The sequence below is a fragment of the Ictidomys tridecemlineatus genome, chromosome 13 (genome assembly GCF_052094955.1).
Source record: "Ictidomys tridecemlineatus isolate mIctTri1 chromosome 13, mIctTri1.hap1, whole genome shotgun sequence".
NCBI lineage: Eukaryota > Metazoa > Chordata > Mammalia > Rodentia > Sciuridae > Ictidomys > Ictidomys tridecemlineatus.
This window is the reverse complement of record NC_135489.1, coordinates 87,745,540-87,765,266: the sequence shown is the minus strand read 5'-3', so window position 1 is coordinate 87,765,266 and position 19,727 is coordinate 87,745,540. Positions and strand designations below refer to the sequence as shown.

At 54.2% G+C, this 19,727-nt stretch overlaps 1 protein-coding gene across 4 annotated transcripts in view; it reads left to right on the top strand.

Moving 5' to 3' along the window:
• Cidea (cell death inducing DFFA like effector a) overlaps positions 1 to 6,513 on the top strand; it is a 30,777-nt gene extending 24,264 nt beyond the window's left edge. For 3 of the 4 annotated variants that reach the window (XM_078030429.1, XM_078030430.1, XM_078030432.1), the window contains exons 4-5: positions 1,394 to 1,575; positions 6,061 to 6,513. In XM_078030429.1, the coding sequence (XP_077886555.1) occupies positions 1,394 to 1,575; positions 6,061 to 6,208 (330 nt within the window). In that variant the 3' untranslated portion in view covers positions 6,209 to 6,513. The remainder of the gene's footprint in view (positions 1 to 1,393; positions 1,576 to 6,060) is intronic. The other variant, XM_078030431.1, reaches the window with a different exon arrangement.
• The last annotated feature ends 13,214 nt before the right edge of the window (positions 6,514 to 19,727 follow it).

Genomic DNA, 19,727 nt, shown 5'->3' with positions numbered 1-19,727 from the left:
TCCTGCCTCCCCACAGCCTCCAGGATGAGCAGGCCCTGCTCCCTCACAGGGGCTTCCGTCCTCCAGAGCCACAGGCCTTGAGTGTGCAGCTTAATCCCTGCTTCTCTGGTGGCTGACCTTGACAATGGGAAGGTGTGTGTGTTTGTAAAGGAGACACACATGGGGTGCCTGCGCAGGGCTGGGAAAGGTCCTGCAGTGGTGGCCCAGGAAGCCACTGCGTTCCCAGGCACAGTCCCTGGGGATGTGGGCGTGTCCCATCAAGGGCAGCTGAGGGCCTGTGGAGCCCTCTGGGGGTGGCACCAGGACACCCCCCCCCCCAGAGCCTCCTCTCCGGCCTGCAGGGTGGATGCCCTCACCCCTCCTACCTGCCTGTCAGGGTTTGGTGAACCAGATGAGGACCTCCAACAAGCAGTGGCTGCCAGGTGTCCCCTCCTTGGCCTCTGGGCCTCAGGACCCTGAAGGAAGAGGAAGGCTCAAATTGTTTCTTTCTGCCTTGACCATCAGTGGGTCCTAGAAACCACGTGCCCAAGTTGGGCCGTGTGAGTCAGTTCTGTGTCGACCTTTCGGCTTAAGACCAACACGAGAGGAAGACATTTGGGGAGTTGATGACAGCTTCCAGAAGTCAGAAAGGAATCCGAGGCCATCAGCTGTGGCAGGAGGAAAGGTTAGCACCAGTTTAAAACAGTATTCACTGAGTGGGCACAGGGGCACACACCTGTAACCCAGGAAATCGGGAGGCCCAGGCAGGAGGATCGAGGGTTTGAGGCTAGCCTCGGCAACTCAGCCAGGCCCTAAGCAACTTAGCAAGATACGGTCTCAAAAAATAAAAAGGGTTGGGGATGTGGCTCAGTTGGTTAAGCACACCTGGGTTCAATTTACAGTACCAAAAAATAACCATAATAACAATAGTAATAACACTACTCCCAGATGAGGAGTAATTCGTTCTACCCCCAAAGGGCAGCTGGGCCTCTTGTGCTTTGAACATAGACGTCAACCAGAATCTCATCCCTTAGGTGTGGGACAGGGTGAAGGGAACAAGATGAATGACTGCAGCAAGAACATTCTGGAAGCTTTTAGTGGGATTTGTTTTCACCAGCCCTGTAGCCACAGCAGCTCTGCACATGGTTCAGCAGGTCTGGCCGTCCAGGTCGAGGCCAGCCAGGTCCTCCCAAGGCCCTGCCCTGAGAGTGAAGGGAAAGTCCGTGGTTACGCGCGTGTGAGCGCAGTTGCAGTCGGGCTGCGGGCTGCTGAGAGACTTGGTTAGCTCAGGTGGCGACGGGTTTGAGTGACCTTCAGGAGAGTCCACGAAGAGCACAGAAGGGAACACAGACCGGACCCCTGGAGTTGGAGCGTCACGGGGGGAAGGCCCCTCACACCCCTCTTTGCCCTGCAGGGTGCTAAGTACGGCCCAGTCGGCAGGCAGCCGAAGAAGTCAGGAATCGCCAGAGTCACCTTGGACCTGTACAAGCTGAACCCCAAGGACTTCCTGGGCTGCCTCAACGTGAAGGCCACCATGTACGAGATGTACTCAGTGTCCTACGACATCCGCTGCACAGGGCTCAAAGCCATGCTGAGGTAGGACAGGGCCGACCTCGGGAGTCTGCACATGCTGGGCTCCCTGGGGGCCCATCCTTGCCTGCCCCTCTGTGCTCTGCCTGCTGTCCCTCTCCTGTCCCAGATGTCCCCAGCCTGCTCCTCTGTGCTCCGTCCTGCTGTCCCTCTCCTGCCCCAGGTGTCCCCAGCCTGCTCCTCTGTGCTCTGTCCTGCTGTCCCTCTGCTGTTCCAGGTGTCCCCAGCCTGCTCCTCTGTGCTCTGTCCTGCTGTCCCTCTGCTGTCCCAGGTGTCCCCTGCCTGCTCCTCTGTGCTCTGTCCTGCTATCCCTCTGCTGTCCCAGATGTCCCCAGCCTGCTCCTCTGTGCTCCGTCCTGTTGTCCCTCTGCTGTCCCAGGTGTCCCCTGCCTGCTCCTCTGTGCTCTGTCCTGCTGTCCCTCTGCTGTCCCAGATGTCCCCAGCCTGCTTCTCTGTGCTCTGTCCTGTTGTCCCTCTGCTGTCCCAGGTGTTCCCCAGCCTGCTCCTCTATGCTCTGACCTGCTGTCCCAGATGTCCCCAGCCTGCTCCTCTGTGCTCTGTCCTGCTGTCCCTCTGCTGTCCCAGATGTCCCCAGCCTGCTCCTCTGTGCTCTGTCCTGCTGTCCCTCTGCTGTCCCAGGTGCTCCCCAGCCTGCCTCTCTGTGCTCTGTCCTGCTGTCCCTCTGCTGTCCCAGGTGTCCCCAGCCTGCTCCTCTGTGCTCTTTCTTCCTGTCCCTCTGCTGTCCCAGGTGTCCCCTGCCTGCTTCTCTGTGCTCTGTCCTGCTGTCCTTCTGCTGTCCCAGGTGTCCCCAGCCTGCTCCTCTGTGCTCTGTCCTGCTATCCCTCTGCTGTCCCAGGTGTCCCCAGCCTGCTCCTCTGTGCTCTGTCCTGCTGTCCCTCTGCTGTCCCAGGTGTCCCCAGCCTGCTCCTCTGTGCTCTTTCTTCCTGTTCCTCTGCTGTCCCAGATGTCCCCAGCCTGCTCCTCTGTGCTCTGTCCTGCTGTCCCTCTGCTGTCCCAGGTGTCCCCAGCCTGCTCCTCTGTGCTCTGTCCTGCTGTCCTTCTGCTGTCCCAGGTGTCCCCAGCCTGCTCCTCTGTGCTCTTTCTTCCTGTCCCTCTGCTGTCCCAGATGTCCCCAGCCTGCTCCTCTGTGCTCTGTCCTGCTGTCCCTCTGCTGTCCCAGGTGTCCCTAGCCTGCTCCTCTGTGCTCTTTCTTCCTGTCCCTGTGCTGTCCCAGATGTCCCCAGCCTGCTCCTCTGTGCTCTGTCCTGTTGTCCCTCTGCTGTCCCAGGTGTTCCCCAGCCTGCTCCTCTGTGCTCTGACCTGCTGTCCCAGATGTCCCCGGCCTGCTCCTCTGTGCTCTGTCCTGCTGTCCCTCTGCTGTCCCAGGTGCTCCCCAGCCTGCCTCTCTGTGCTCTGTCCTGCTGTCCTTCTGCTGTCCCAGGTATCCCCAGCCTGCTCCTCTGTGCTCTGTCCTGCTGTCCCTCTGCTGTCCCAGGTGTCCCCAGCCTGCTCCTCTGTGCTCTGTCCTGCTGTCCTTCTGCTGTCCCAGGTGTCCCCTGCCTGCTTCTCTGTGCTCTGTCCTGCTGTCCTTCTGCTGTCCCAGGTGTCCCCTGCCTGCTCCTCTGTGCTCTGTCCTGCTATCCCAGGTGTCCCCTGCCTGCTCCTCTGTGCTCTGTCCTGCTGTCCCTCTGCTGTCCCAGGTGTCCCCTGCCTGCTCCTCTGTGCTCTGTCCTGCTGTCCCTCTGCTGTCCCAGGTGTCCCCAGCCTGCTCCTCTGTGCTCTGCCTGCTGTCCCAGCTGTCCCCAGCCTGCCTCTCTGTGCTCTGTCCTGCTGTCCCTCTGCTGTCCCAGGTGTCCCCAGCCTGCTCCTCTGTGCTCTGCCTGCTGTCCCAGCTGTCCCCAGCCTGCCTCTCTGTGCTCTGTCCTGCTGTCCCTCTGCTGTCCTAGGTGCTCCCCTGCCCTCGGTCCATTTGGAGCACAGTTACATCCAAGCCAGACTTGCTTCACAAAACACAAAATCAACCCAGAACAGATTTTTCTCCCTCCAAAGACCCACATGCCCCATCATCCTATATAGGGGCACCTGGAAATCTATAGAACTTTGTAGAGCACCCACAATGCCACTGTTCCTGTTGCTTTTGCACCTGAGACAAGGCGGCTCCTCCTCAGGGAGCCCCTGCGAGGAGGCTGCTCACTGCCCGGTGACTGGGGAGTCAGGACGGGGAGAGGTGCCCTGAGGGGCACTCCAGCGACCTCACCTCCTCCACCCTGCCTCCCATGGGTTCCTCAGTAGCATCGTGGGGAAATCATGCCTTTAGCAGGTGGGCTTCAGGGGACCCTCATCCAAACTGAATACAGTGTGTGTTCAGAGGGAGCCTCAGAGTGGGTCCTCGAACAAGAGGGACATCTACAATACCTCTGAGTAAGCAGCTTTGTGACCTTTCACAGGTTACTTAACTTCTCTGAGCTTCCACCTCATCATCTTTAAAATGAGAAGTTCTTTAGGATCACGCAGGCTCAAGTGCAGCCACCTGTGCTCTTGTAGAACTACACTATGATCTCGTGAAAACTGAGTCCTGGCCAGGTGCTGAAGCCTGTCATCCCAGTGACTGGGGAGGCTGAGGCAGGAGGACCATGCGTTCAAGGCCAGCCTTTGCAACTTAGTGAGGCCCTGTCTAAAAAACATAAAATATTAAAAGGGCTGGGGATGTGGCTCAGTGGTGGAGCACCTCTAAGCTCAACCCCAGTACCACAGAAGAAAAAGAACAAAGGAAGAAAGAAAACAGAAACCTCCATCACAGCGCAGCCTGTGGAGGGCGAGCCGGGGGAGGCTGAGCAGTGGCTGAAGGTCTGGGGGGTTGGAGTCTCTGCTGGGCCTTCCCTGCTCTCTGCACTCCCCGGGCAGGCCTGCTGTGGCCCTCTGAGGACCCAGGTTCCCTTTCTGTCCTGTCGCTGCAGGACGGCTCTGATCTGCCTTGAGCACTGGGCCAGGAGAGGGGCTGGAGACTCCACCTGCTCCCCTCACCCTGGCCCCTGCACGAGGTTCCCTGTGAACCATCAGCGGCCGACCCCCAGGCTGTGTCCCTCAGTAGTGGTGAGATCTTGGCTCCCAGGAGAGATGGGAGCAAGAGGGTGTTTGGATTTTTAAGGTGGGAGAATTACAACTCGGAAAACATGATGGAGAAAATGAGCCTCACCCAGACCCCACCTTGAGTGGCAAATTCATCTCCTTGTTGCTTTTTTTTTCCTTTTATAACTGGGGCACTCTACCATTGAGTGACACTCCCAGCCCTTTTTATTTTGAGACAGTCTCACAAATTTGCTGAGGCTGGCCTTGAACTTGCCATCCTCGTCCTCAGCCTCCCGAGTCACTGGGATCACCGGCGTGGCCACCACGTTCTCCTCTGTGGTGATTCTTGTCTTCTGATAACTCTTAGGGCACCACAAGCAGCCACAGCTCACCAAAGCCTTCATGTCAGAGGCGTCACCTCCCAGGGGTGGTGGGCCCTCCTGGCTCAGGTTTGGGGGACCCATTCCCAGGGGACAGATTCAGCCATGGCCAACCTGCTGCCATTTTGTGAGGTGATAGAATTTTAAAAACTGGATAAAGTCCTTTCTAGTTTGGGACCAGGCAGAGAATAGGAACTCCACTTATGTTTTTTCTTTCCTTCTTTCTCTCTCTCTTTCTCTCTCTCTCTCTCTTTCTCCTTCTCTCTCTCTTTTTTTTAAGAGAGAGTGAGAGAGGAGAGAGAGAGAAAGAGAGAGAATTTTTAATATTTATTTTTTAGTTCTCGGCGGACACAACATCTTTGTTGGTATGTGGTGCTGAGGATCGAACCTGGGCCGCATGCATGCCAGGCGAGCAAGCTACCGCTTGAGCCACATCCGCAGCCCTTTCTTTTTCTTTCTCTTTCTTTCTCTTTTTCTCTCTCTTTCTTCCTCTTTCTCTCTTTCTCTTTATCACTGTCTCCTCTCTTTCTCTCTTTCTCTTTTTCTCTTTCTTTCTCTTTCTCTCTCTCTTTCTCTTTTTTCTCTTTCTCTCTTTTTCTCTTTCTTTCTCTTTCTCTGTCTCTCTTTCTCTCTATCTCTTTCTCTCCTTCCTTCTTTCCTTCCTTCCTTCCCCTTCCTTCCTTCTCCTTCCTTCCTTCCTTCCTTCCTTCTTTCCTTCCTCCCTCCCTCCCTCCCTCCCTCCCTTAGAAGCCAGGGCAGGCCATGTCTGTCCTCCCAGTAGCTAAGGGACAGCCTGTATAGATGAGTTATGGCAGGTCCCAGCCCACTCAAGATACCAGTGGCAGGGCCACAAATCCCGTGTCCTGAGACTCCCTCTTGTCCTCCTTCCCCTACACCTGACCCGAGGGAGTTCAGCAAGGCCCCACCTCCTCCACGGCTGCTGGGCCAGCCCGGGAGCCTGGAAGTGGCCACTGGCCGGCAGTGCTGTCAGCTCCTCAGGGGAGGCCCCACGCCCGACGCATTGCATCTTGCTCTGTTGCAGGAGTCTTCTGCGGTTCCTGTCCTACACCGCCCAGGTGATGGGACGGTTCCTCATCTACACAGGCACGTACATGCTCCGAGTCCTGGGAGACACAGAAGAGCAGCCTTCTCCTAAGTCACCCACCAGGGGCTGGTTCATGAACAGATAGACACCGCCGCTGGGGCCCGGCCAGCCTCTGCACCCCAACATGCCCTTCCAGTGACAAACTCTCCAAGACGCTCTTGTGTTATTTGCCACATGTGCCTGTGCTGCTGGCCACTGCTGCTTGGGAGTGACACAGGGAAAGGGCAAGCTCAACACACCTGGTCTGGGGTGTGCAGCAGGACACCCCGGATGGAGGAGGCAGGAGGGGCCCCGTGGCCCAGGAAGGGACCAGGGGGGTGTCTGGGAGCACGTGTGTGCAGCAGACCCCTGGGGCCTCACCTGCTGCAGTAAACCCATCACACAGGGACATTCAGCATGTGGAGTGGTTACTAAAGGTCCCCAGGGGAGTGAAGGCCAGGGCCTCCGGCAGAGGGGCTGCTCTTAGTCTCTGGATACGAGGTGCTAGGAGCTGTCAGATGTTGGGGTTGGGGTTTGTCTTTTTCCTTAGAAGGGGGTCTTCAGTGAGTCCTGGCAGTTGTGGGAGGGGGTTCAAAGCTTGAGCCTCTGACTAGAGGCCTTTAAGCAGCACTTCCAGAAACAAAGGAAACTCAGAAACGAACGAAACTGCTGGACACCTACCCTGGGTGCCTGGTGCTGCGCTGTTCCAGGGCAGGACACTTGGTGGCCAGGCAACGCTCTGCCTCGTGCTGCCCAGGGCCAGGGAGCAGCACAGCTGGACACAGGCACCCGAGGACCTTGTGGGGATCAGCTGTCCCTCCCCTGGTCCCTCTTTCCTTCCGGTTGGCTCCATCTTCTGGTGCACCTTCCTCCGTGGAAGCTGGGTGTCGATGGGGCCCCCCGTCCAGGAAGCTCCAGGCTGCACCTCACCCCACCTAGCAATCCTAGCAGAAGGAAATGGGGTGCTATTCTTGGGGGAAATAAAGGGGTGCAGATCCCTGGAGACAAATCTATGCCTGTACTCCCAGGTGCTTGGGAGACAGAAGCAGAAGGATTGCAAGTTCAAAGCTTCCTGGGCCACTTAGTGAACCCTTGTCTCAAAATAAAAACTAAAAAGGGCTGGGGTATAGCTCAGTGCAGAGCACCTCTAGGTTAGATTTGTGAGGGGGAGATCTGTGACTTTCCTATAAAGAAAAGTCCAAGGCCATTTTCCTTTCCTGGCTGCCAGCTCTGGCACAATGAACACCACCAAAGGTGCCTGAAACCCAAGAAGCAAAGAGCCCCCTCCCCACGTCCCTGCTGCCCAGACTTCCTGCCTCCCCGCCCTGCACCTGCACCGTGTCCTCAGAGAAGCAGCCAGGAACCCACAGGGGGGTCCAGGGGGCTTCCTCCTCATCCTCCTGGAGGGGCAGCCCAGCCCCCACTTCCTGTGTCCTGCTGGAGGCAGTGGGAGGGCAGGTGTTGCAGATGCAATCCCTGTGCTGTCCCCTTTCAAACCTATGAGCCTCCCTAGGTGGCCCTGTGACGTCCCTGAGCAGGGACAGGAGCCCCTGCCTGCGTGTGACGGGGAGTTGAGGAGGAGGGCTCCCTCGCCCTGCCCCTCCCGGCTCTCGCTGGCGTCACTTCCCAAAGATTCCGCCCTCCTGAGAAGTGACTGCCTGCTTTCCAAAAAAGGAGCTTTCCTCCAGTGCCTGATCCTGAGTCAGCCCCCCTGTTCCTCCCTGAGTCCCCACAGCGGGGAAGCCAGGGGCTGGGCGAAGGCGGGAGAGAAGGCTGGGGGATCTCGGGACCCTTGTGCTGCTGGGGCTTCTGAGGAGCCACAGCCTGCCTTCCTCTGGCTGCAGAGGCTGCTGACCGGAGGGGAAGCTGAGGGGCTCCAGGCATGTCCCCACCATGTGATCAGCAGGACAGATTCAAGGAGCTTTCTGCCCCAGCAGAGCACACCAGGGAGGCAGAGTGAACTGGTCTAGAAGCTGTCACCTGGTCAAAGCCAGGCTCTGGAGCAAATGGCCCCGCTGCAGAGTGTGGTCCCTGCCCAAGTCTCCCTCAGGTCTGTACAACTAGGGTGAGACCAGGGGGCCCAGAGTGCTGGATACAGAACGGTAGAGTATGAGTGTGGCCCCTGGCCAGCGGAGCCCTCTTGGTCAACCCGGTTCTGTGCTTTACTGGCCCTGCAGGAGGTGTCTGTCCCCACCAGGCCACCTCAGGGACACCCTATGGCCTTTCCAGACCCAAGATCCCAGAACTGGGATTCTATTTCCTGTAAGTTCTTCCTCCTCATGCAGCCAGACCTGTCCTCTCTTCCCTCCAGAGCTGTCGCTGTAGGGGTCCGGCCTGGCCCAGGGGACACTGGTCTTCCATGTGAGCTCCCACAGGGTCCAGCACACCTGGGATCTGCTTGCACTGTGGGGGCTGTACCAACGCAGGGGCCTCCCATGTGGCTCTGCTCATCTTGTGTCACTAAACCGCACGGAGAGAAAACTGGCAGCATCCCTCTCCTTTCTGTCACCCACTGTGGGGCCCTCCTTGCCTGCCAGTTCCCTTCAGCTCTTTGCACTGGTTCTGTCTTTGGAACCACCCTCAGATGCACACATGCACACACCCTGGGACCAGGAAGACACTGCTCAGTGTCCCTCCCTCCTAAGGCCCTCCAGCTTGTGCAGCCAAGTGGAGCCTGTCCTTGCGCTGTGGTAATGTGTGCGTGACAGTCCAGCTGCAGGTCTGATTGGCAGGGCACAGCTTTACCTGCCAGGTTCTCTGCGCTGAGTGGTCTCCCTGCCTCACACCCTGGGACTTCTCAGGCCAGCATTCTGGGGGCTCAAGTACAGAGGCTCTGGGGGACACTGACCCTCAGGACTCCCCTTTGTACCCCTGACCATGTGCTTTGGAAGCCAGTCTGTGAGGGTCCCTGCCACATCCTCCTCACCCCACGGGGTCAGAGTCAGGTCCTCCCTGTTCTGCCAGAGGGACACATCCAAGCACAAGGCCCTGTGCTATTGAGATGATAAGAAATGCATATTTGATCTCTGCCCTGTCCTGACCCAGGGCTCCTGACCCTTATGTGCAGTGGCTCTAGGAGAATCTTTTGCACTGGTGTTTGGCTTTGGCCTAGGCTCCTGACACAGCTTGGGTTTCCCTGGGTGATAGGAGCATCTTCTGTTCTAGAGGGGACGCTAAGTGGCTCCGTGACAGCCTCAGGGTGGGGCTCAGCCCACCATCTGATGAGAGGGTTGGGGTGCTCAGCCCTGCCCCCAGCCCCAGGAAGAGGAGGGGGCTGAAGGGTGAGTTCACCCCTCTGGCCAGTGAGGGATAAACCAGGCCTAAGTAGAGAAGCCCCCCAAACCCCAGAAGCACAGGGCCTGGTGGCACCTAGGCTGGCTCCTAGCTTGGCCTTTGTGAGCTGTGCTGCCCTGGATGTGGGCATGGCTGAGTCCCTGTAGCACAGCGACTTTAACTCTTCAGGATAAAACAGAGCAGCACAGGCTGGCTGCGTCCTCTTCCTTCCACGTTTGTCCTCTCCTGCCCCAGCCTACTAGACAGTACCACCCACATCCAGAGCAGGTCTCCCCGCTCAGTTTTCTGTCCCACACGCCTGTCGCCTCTGGAAACACCCTACGGACACCCCAGAAGTGTGCAGCACTAACTTTCTGGGCAGCTCTCAGTCCAACGAGTCAGCAATCAAGAGTCCCCGTCACACATGCCTAGGCACAGTATTCAGGTTTTGGTTTTGTTTTGTGTTTTTGGCCACTGGGGATTGAACCCAGGGGTGCTTCACCACTGAGCCACATCCCCAGCCCTTTTTGTATTTTATTTAGAGACACGACCTCACTGAGTTGCTTAGAGCCTCACTAATTTGCTGAGGCTGGCTTTGAACTTATGATCCCCCTGCCTCAGTCTCTAGAGCCACTGGGATCACAGGCCTGTGCCACCATGCCCAGCGGCTCAATATTTCATCAAACATCAGCATCAGTGTTGCTGAGAAGGTGTCCTTTGGATGTGATTAACACCTAGTCAGTGGACTCTGAGTGAAGTAGGTGGCTCTCCAGGGTACGGCTGGGTCTCATCCAATCAGCTGAAGGTCTTAAGAGAGAATACTCACCTCCCCACAGAGAAGTCCCACCAGAAGACAGGCTGCAGGCCTGAGCTGCAGCCTCAGCACTTCCCTGGTCCCCGACCTGCTGGCCAGCCCTGCAGACTTCAGACTGCAGCTCCCATGTTACAGACGATTTCTTCATGTACCCTCCGTGTGCACCCCTGGGTTCTGCTGGGCGGAGAACCCGTCTGAGCCATGCTGTGCCAGGCATGGACATCGAGACACCTCCACTGCCAGCTGCACCTCAGCTCCCCAGTCTTCAAGGGGTGGTTCTGGGACTCTGCACCCAACCCCGGCTCAGGACCAGGAGCTGACTCTTCCAAAGCCACTCCATCTTTGCTGAGGGGACTCAGGCACTCCCTCCTCCAGAAGCCCTTCCCAGCTTAGCACCCAGCCAGGGGAGCTGACGGGAACCAGGACACCAGGAAGCCTGGGCTGGCAGCAGGGAGCCTGTGCACACCACACAGAGGCTGGTGGCCTCGCAGTGCCAGCCCTGGGCTATGCTGTAGATTGGCTCTGGACTGTCCTCAAAAGGCAGGAGTCTTGAAGAGTCTTGAAGAAGCTCAGAGGTGGGCTTGTGGAGGGGGACAGGGAGGAGTGGAAACTGTCTGACTGACTCACCACAGGCCCAGAGCAACAGGGCCAAGCAACCACAGACCAAAGCCTCCAAAACCATAAGCCAAGGTAAATCTCCCCCCTTTAAGTGGATTTTCTCAGGTTTTTTTGTCATAATGACTGAAAGCTAACTAATACCACTTCTCGTCATGGTCATGATCCCTCAGAAGGCGACATGGCAAGACCATTAAGGTGGGCTGTCCTTCGAGCCACATACCACCACTGGTCTCAGGATTATAGTAAGATCTACAAACAAAATAAAAGTCCACAAGTTGCTTCAACTTATTTCTTTACCTAATTCACCAGGATTCACTCCAAATTGTAATTTGCTTTAGAAAAAAAAAAAAAAACACCTCTCTCCTCAAAGAATAAAATGTGGCAAGTGGGGGCACTGGGATGTCACCTCAGCAGAGTCAGAGGCTAAGGTGTGCTCAGCAGAGACACTGAGTGGTCAGGACCCTGGTGGTCTGCAACTGTCGGCCTGCACACGCAGGAGTGAGCACAGATTTGCTAGTTTTTTTTTTTTTTAAAGTCAAATGTCTAGATTCCTGAAACTTCCATTCATTTGAGTAATAGGAAGAAATCCTCTCTATTCCCCAGGTGGCACCTTTAATGCGGGGTCGCACTGGCTGCGGCCTCTCACCACCACGGGGCTGCAGCCTTGGTCTTCTTGGCCACATGGGCCAGTGTGCAGAATCCTCTCATGGGACTGAGCACGGGCTCTCCTCTACAGCACCCTGAACAGACCCCCCCCCCAATGGAATGCTCCTTGCGAGACATGTTTTTTATCTCCTTGCAGCCCACCGGCACTGTGGGGGTGGGTGCTGAAGATGAGCTCTCCACAGGAGCGAAGGGCACACACCCACAGGCTGCCAGGTCCTGCCCACCCTGGATCACTAAGGAAGCAGACTGAGCAGGCCCTGAGGCAGCCCTGAGGGCCATCAGGACAGGCCCTGGGATCTGCCACAGCCTGGCAGCAGTGGAGAAGAACACCCTCTTTCCTGGACTTCAAGAACCATTCTCTGCAGACCTGGCTGTGGCTGTCCCTGGGCCCTCAGCCAGGCCTGTGGAGGGTCACGGTCTCAATTGCCTTATTTAAATTGCCACTGGTCGGATTCCATCTCTTGGGTCCCCTTCTTCCTCCAGGAGAAGTCTTTTCTGCTGTCCTTTTCTGCCTCTACTTTCCGCTCTGACCTTGCCTCGGCGTGCTTCTCTGGTGTTATTCTTCAACCTTGGGGAAGCAAGGACTCCTCACCGGTCAACAGTGGTAACATATTGGAGGTCCCACCAAGATTCTACACCGAGACCACCCATCACTCAAATGGCCCTCCGGCCTATTTCTTCTCAATCGGACTTCTATCATGGACCACTCGATAGACCCGATTTTTAAAGAGGGACTCCAAACTACTTGCCCAACATCGTCCCCTTTCAGCCATCAGCAGAGCAGCAGCAAGAACTAGAAGCCCGCCCACATCGTCCAGGTCACTGTGTTTGGGGTGGGAGTTCTGTAGAGTCGTTTGGCAATAGCCAACTCACCCCAGAGTCACTAGTCCCTGAAAAGCACCTCTCTATTTCTTCAAGTTAGACAAGTGCCCTTCTCTGAGGACCTGCTGATACCCTATTGCACTCTGCCACGTGCCACTTAACTCGGCAGATCCAGGCAGTACCCACGCCCTGGCCACTAGAGCCTAACAGACATGACAAACTTGTGGACCAAAACCAACAGAAGCGGAGAGACTGAGAGGAGGACCAAGGCGCAGGGCCCTCTGCATCTGCTCCTGAGCAGTCCAGGGCTGCAGCCCTTTTCCTTTCTCCAAGCACCAGCTCTAGACAGGCTCCAGGCAGGCAAAGCAGCCACTCTGGATAGCTCTAGAGGAGAGGCGGTGACACAGGGTGTCAGGTGCTCATGGAGTCCCCACTGGAGGAGCCGAAGTCAGGAGTCAGGACCGGGGGACCAGGACTGACTCCTGCTGCTCACCGCCCTCAGCTCGCCCCTGGGGCTGCAGTGGTTTTGCTGTGGCAACTGTGTGGGGTGCCTGGTGGCCCTTCCAGAGCAGGTCTTCAGGGCTGTGTCACCTGCACACAAAGGCTTAGAATATGTTTTCAACTCCTCCTTCTTGGGGGAGGGTGATTCTGGGGACCCAGAGAGAGTTTGTGAGCCCTGTTGGATCACATATATTCAAGATAACTCCTCTAAGCTGGGTTGGTGATCTGCATCTCGGTCCTCACCACTCAGAGGCTGAGGTGGGAGGCCTGGACAGCACAGGGAAACACCATTTCAAAAGCAAATCAAAAAGTCCTCCTTGAAATTTAAAAAAAAAAATTTAAATTATAAAATGCAATCATAGGTTGAAAACAATACACTTAAGATCAACATTCAAGAAAGCCTAGAGGCCTGGAAATTTCTGGGGCCAAACCAGGGTTCCAGCCCCCAGGGCCACTCTTCCTCTGGACACTGAGATCCAGAGCTCGATGCCCTAGTGGAGCAGGAAGGAGCATGGAAGGGAGTGTGGTGCCGATTTGGGGAAATAAACAGGTTTCAGTTCTTATGCTAAGGAGAAAAAAAAGGAAAAGCCATTCAATATACTATCTTCAGAATATCTGACCAGCTTATTTTCCCATTTCTTCCTGGAAAATGGCAAACAAAAATATTTATTATAAATCTGACTCAAACACACCCTTTGTTCCTTTGTTCTGTCTTTGTTGCTATTTTGGTACTGAGGATTGAAGCCAGTGATGTTCCACCACTGAGTCACACCCTCAGCCCTTTTTATTTTTTATTTTGAGACAGGGTCTCTCTAAGTTGCTGGAGCTGGCTTTGAATTTATAACCCTCCTGCCTCTCCCTTGAAGTAGCTAGGATTACAGGCATGCCCAGCCATGCCCAGCTGTTTTCTTTTTTAGGAAAAGGGTACAGTGCTAAGATCCACTTGAGAAAAAGCTTCTCCGTATAGTTGGGTGCTGGATACTGGAGCTGCATTATTCGAGGTTCTAATTTGTCTGTTTTAATTTTCTAGAATTAATTGTATTTTCCTTAGTGCTTCTTTCTCCCAGAAAGGTTGGAGCACATCCCTTTCTTCCACTCTGCGACTCCTACCTCCCCGTGACACACTGCCCTGCCTGCACCAGGCTTGGTTCACTGCATCTTGTCACCGGACCCAAGCTGAGGATTTCTGTGCCTGGACTTTCCTTGCAAGGCTCTTCCTTGTAGTGGCAGTGAGGTCAGCAGCAGGCTGGTTTCCCAGACAAGCTGGCCACAGTGTGCTCCATGCACCCCACACCCAGACCCCAGCATGTTCTCGACCTGGAGCAGAAGCAAGGCCCCCACACCACCCCAGGATGGGCTGGGTAGAAGGACCCTTCTCACATCCCCATTTCCAGGTCCCGGATCCATGGTCCAAGGCAGGTCTGGGCGTCCACAGCTGTCCAGGCATGGCACCTGCTCTAGCATTCCTTGGGCTTGTTGCTGCCTGCCAGGCCTGGTCTCCATAGCAGATGGTCACGTAAAAATAGTCAGGGAGCCCTGGAAGGACCAATTCTTCAGCTGTTCTTTTGAGCAGAAGCCAGATGAGAGAGTAGAGGAGGAATGTCCCGAGTCAGGCCTAGGGTGGGGCCCCAGCTGCTGCAGGCCTTGGCACCATGGACCAGCAGAGGCTCTGACCCAGGCAGGGTGCCTGGGAAGGGCAGGGCCAGGGAAAAGATCTCAGCTGACAAAGAACACTTGGTGACCCCCAGTGTTCCCTGGGAGAACCCCCCTCCCTGGAAGGAACAATGGACAGAACACTTGTCCTGTCTAATCCATTCCTAACCAATTCCATTGTACTGAAGTGTCCTGATGAACACAGGATGAACACATAGTGCTGGGGGTACTGTTTCTTGGCTAAGAAGCTGGGGTCCAGCCCTGGAGTGGAGCTCAATGGCAGAGTACAGAGCTAGAATAGCAGGCATGAGGCCCTGGGTTCTGTTCTCAACAAAGAGAAGGAGCAACCTGGGGCCCAAATGCATGGCCCTGGACAGGCTTCTCTTGGAGTCTGGCTCCCTCAGTTGTGAATACATGAATGGACCTGCCTAGCAGAATGATCACCAGTTGTGATGGACTCCGACCCCTCAACTTTGTTTCTCCCTTGCTTCAGCCAATGGGCCTGCACCCGACACCTGGGAGTTAGTCACAAAAGGCTGCAGAATTGAGAGAGGAGAGTTGCAAGGTGGGAAAGGAAGGAGATTTCTGAGTCACTGGACCAGCTGAGGGCAAGGGAGGGACAGCCGCAGAACTCCTGAAGACAGCTGAGGCAGCTGGGGAGGGGGCAGCTTCAGCTCAGCTGAGCCACTCTCCAGAGAGCCAGCTTTGCCTCAGAGAAGAGAGGAAGTAATGGGAATTGCATGATGCTTGGCTGTTTGCAAGTGTTATCTCAGACGCTTTCCCAGCAAATCTGTCAGATGGAGAGGATGCCCACCTACCTGAGAGCAGAGAGAAGCTACAGGTAGCACTTCAAAGGGAAAGGCAGGGTAGGCCCGCTGCCTCCTCACCAGCCCCTTGAGGGTGTAAAATGGGTTCCTAACTTGGCCCGTGGGTATTGGCTGGGGGCAGAATTCAAGCAAACACACAGCTGGTCATGATCAGCTGCGAACCATTCTGACATTTTTAAAGCACTGTCTTTGTTCACTGACATCATTAAATCTTTCTTTACATCAGAAAAAAAAAAAAAAAGTCCTGTGCTGCAAATGTCCTGCTGTTTTCTTTTCTTCATTCGCAAACATTTATTAGGTGCATTTTCATAATAGGTAAGAATGGGAATTGTGGTCAGTATACAGAAAGTCCAGTCTTGGGCTAGGGGCCTCGCTTGGTTATAGAGGTCTTGCCTGGCCCATGTGAGACCCTGGTTCCATCCCCAGAACCACACACACACACACACACAAAAAAAAAAAAAAAAAAAAAGAAAGAAAGAAAGAAAGAAAAGAGAAAATTCTCATCTTTAACTGCAGACGTAAGACTCTTAGATATGAACTGTTTGGCTATTCTTATAGGGAAACACTCAGTGAGGGCATGAGAGTGTGGTTGATGCAGACATGGGGGGACAATGAGTTCAAATCTGACAGGTGTATGGTGATGTTTAGAGATGTCACATGGAACTGGACCCTGGGACCAGGAAAAGGGCATATGGGATCATGCTAGTCTGGAGGTGAGGGGACACTGGTGACCTTGATTCAATTCAATCCACAGGGGTAAGTACCTTAAGGATGAGCATTCCTATTGTGTTGTAAACTTTATTTATTTATATGTGGGCACTAGGGATTGAACCCAGGAGCGCTTGACTGCTGAGCTAATCCCCAGCCCTTATTCCTTTTTGTTTGAGACAGGGTCTCACTAACTTGCCTATCAAGTCTCAAACTTGAAACCCCCATGCCTCATTCTCCTGAGATTTTTCGGCTTGGGGCACCATGCCTGGCTCCTGTGCTTTCAGTTGTGAACATGAACATGCCACACAGCTTTAAAAGCCCTACCAGTGCCTGCCTGTTACCTAACAGGGCTGTCAGTGACATAAGGCTCCAGCCAAAAACACCCTCCAAGGAAACAGGGCTACTTCCATGTGTGCCTGGAAGCTGGGGACCACCTTCTGCACTCAAGGCCAGTCACATGTTCAACTCCTTCTCCACATCAGGTGGGGGAGTTTGTGACACTAGTTGGCCCCCACGGGGACTGTCCTGGTGGCCATCCTATTCAGGGCCTCCATCCGCAAGTCATCTGTGTTAACATGGGTGTTGGGGTCAGTGGTGGTCAGTGGCGGTCTGAGTGTGCCTGTGCTACCAGAGAGATCTCTCTTCTGAAACACATTGAGGTTCCCAGGTCACAAATCTTACCTGCACAGGAACCTCAGTAACTCTAGGAGGAGTTAGTCCATCAAATGTACTTCCTGTCATATTTATTAAGTGACTACCTTTGCTTGTACCTGCTTATCCTCAGGGTTAATGCACATAGTGGTTTCCTATAAATTACTCAATTGTTCATTTGGCTTAAAAGTAATTTGAAGAAAACCTGTGACACTGCTGTATTATGGAGTTGCATTACACCACCTTACTGATCAACTAACATCACCAACAGGTCCCCAGGATCACCATCAGCACTATCACTCCACCCCCTTACTAACCCCTCACATCACCAACAGGTCCCCAGGATCACCATCAGCACCTAGCACTCCACCCCCTTACTAATCCCTCATATCACCAACAGGTCCCCAGGATCACCATCAGCACCTTGCACTCCACCCCCTTACTAACCCCTCATATCACCAACATGTCCCCAGGATCACCTTCAGCACCTAGCACTCCACCTCCTTACTAACCACTAATATCACCAACAGGTCAATAGGATCACCATTATCACCTAGCACTCTACCCCCTTACTAACCCCTCATATCACCAACATGTCCCCAGGATCACCATCAGCACCTAGCACTCTACCCCCTTACTAACCCCTCATATCACCAACATGTCCCCAGGATCACCTTCAGCACCTAGCACTCCACCTCCTTACTAACCACTAATATCACCAACAGGTCACCAAGATCACCATTATCACCTAGCATTCCACCCCCTTACTAACCCCTGACATCACCAACATGTCACCAAGATCACCATTATCACCTAGCACTCCACCTCCTTACTAACCTCTCACATCACCAACAGGTCAATAGGATCACCATTATCACCTAGCAGGGTGCCTTGACACATTTTCCTCATTAGAGAAAGAGTGAACAAATCATCAAATCAACTTCAAGATAGGTTCCTGCAACAGAATCAATGGCACCTACCAATGTCGCAATATCCCTGGGCCTTCTTCCTGGAGGAACTTTGCAGTCCTGGGCCTGTGTATGCTAGCATCCAGGTAGAGGGAAGATCTGGAGGACCATCAGCAAAGTGCCTGGATGTGGGTCCCTTGGGGACAGCTTGGCCTTTTCCTCCAGGTCTCATTCTGTTCAAGCCTTGTTCTTCTCGGGTGTCTGCCCTCTCCCTTTCTCTGCCCTAATTTTTCACTTTCCTAACAAAATATAGAATGGAACATTTACTATTCGTTCTATCAGCTTGGTAGCTACTTGTTTGATTTTAAGTAAAAAGAGATTGGGATTGAGGAGATGTTTCTCTGTCTCACACAGAGCACCCACAGAGCTCTGTCATCAGGGCTGCTTGAGATTCCTGGTGGGGACAGACAGATCCCCTCTGAGTGCCCAGACCAGAAACACATTCTTCCTGGGTCCTATAGAGTGTGGGTTGGTGGCATCTTTCCTCGTACCTGTGGAGATGGGCTCCCCTGTGTGCCATGTATCAGGAGGCTGTGACCCCTTGCCATAGTGACTATAAACCCTTTTCTGTTTCTAGGGCTTCTGTAAATTGCTAAGAAGGAAAGTTTCGGAAGCAGCATGACATACAGAACCCAAATCCTTCAGCAGAAGAGTTTAGGACATTAAGGGGCTGTGTCTTGGTGACTTGAAGCCATGGGGAAAAAACTCCTTTAAATGCTTGCCGCAGTCTGGCTGGGCACAAAATACGAGCCACTCAAGCAGAAACAAACTTTATTTCCGAACTCCCGTGAACGCCACCCACGCGGCCCTTCCAGGAACACCACACACCAACCGGAATTCCCTCCACCTGCACTTCACCAACCAACACGAACTCTCCAGGAATCCCGCAAGAGCTCAACCGAAACTCAATGGGAACTCCACAAGAACTCAAAAGTAGCAGGCACCCGAGGCAGCAGGAGCCGCCATATTGCCGGACAGTAGGGGTCTAATATACAACTGAATACACAGCCTGTTTCAATCTAGCATCATCCAGTCACAGCAATTATACACAGCTTAACTTAATTATCATCATCTTAATGGCTCGCTGGCATCACCTCTCAACCATTATGTCTGGCAAAATGCCAGGGGCCATTTGGATTAGGCTGTGGCTCTCAACAAATGCTAACAAAAGCAAAAACCATAAACCCATTACCTCACTAATCAAATAATCACTTAGATTAATTTATGTTCTACCTAAAGCCTTGACCTCTAAAAACCTAGCAGCTGTCCACAAAATAGTGTTGTCACCTCCACTTTCAGAACTGAGGGTGCACATAACCATAACGTGGCACCACTCTGAGCCATTGTGTGGAGTGCTGCTGTAACACACAGGGCACAGAGGGGAGCCTACCTCCCAAGGTCGCAGAACAGCCTCCAGACACACAACACACAGTACCTCATACACAGCAGAATTGACCTCCCAAGGTCAGGTCTCTCTTCCAGGCATAGCCTAGCTCTGCTGCCTCAGCCTCCCCCTTCCTTAGCACAAGGGCCACGGGCTATTGCACTTGGAGGAGAAGACATGGCAGAAGTCATATGGAAGGTCACAGAACTCACTTTGCAAATGAACCTGTGTGGCACATGGCCTGTAGCAACTAGAGCCACATTTGTACCCAATTTCTGTCACATCTGGGCCGTTACACAGGGCAGGACCCCACAGAGCTGGTGGTTCCCACCTCTCCCCTGCTCTCTCTCCTCAGTGGCATCTGGGGTCTCCTGGGGACACCTCCACTTTTCTGGGTCCCGTCCCCTTGATCAGGGCAGGGCCTAATACCATCACTCGCAGGAATAGGTAGGGACTGAACCCAAGGTGCTCTACATCCCAGGCCTTTTTTTTTTTTTATCTTTATTTTATGTGGGGCTGAGGATTGAACCCAGTGCCTCACACATGCCAGGCGAGCACGCTACCACTTGAGCCACATCCCCAGCCCCTATTCCAGGCCTTTTAATTTTTTATTTTGAGACATGATCTTGCCAAGATGCTGAGATGGACCTCAAAATTGCCATCCTCCTGCCTCGGCCTCTCAAATAGCTGGGATTACAGGTGTGCGCCACCTCATCTGGTAACAACAGAAATATTTT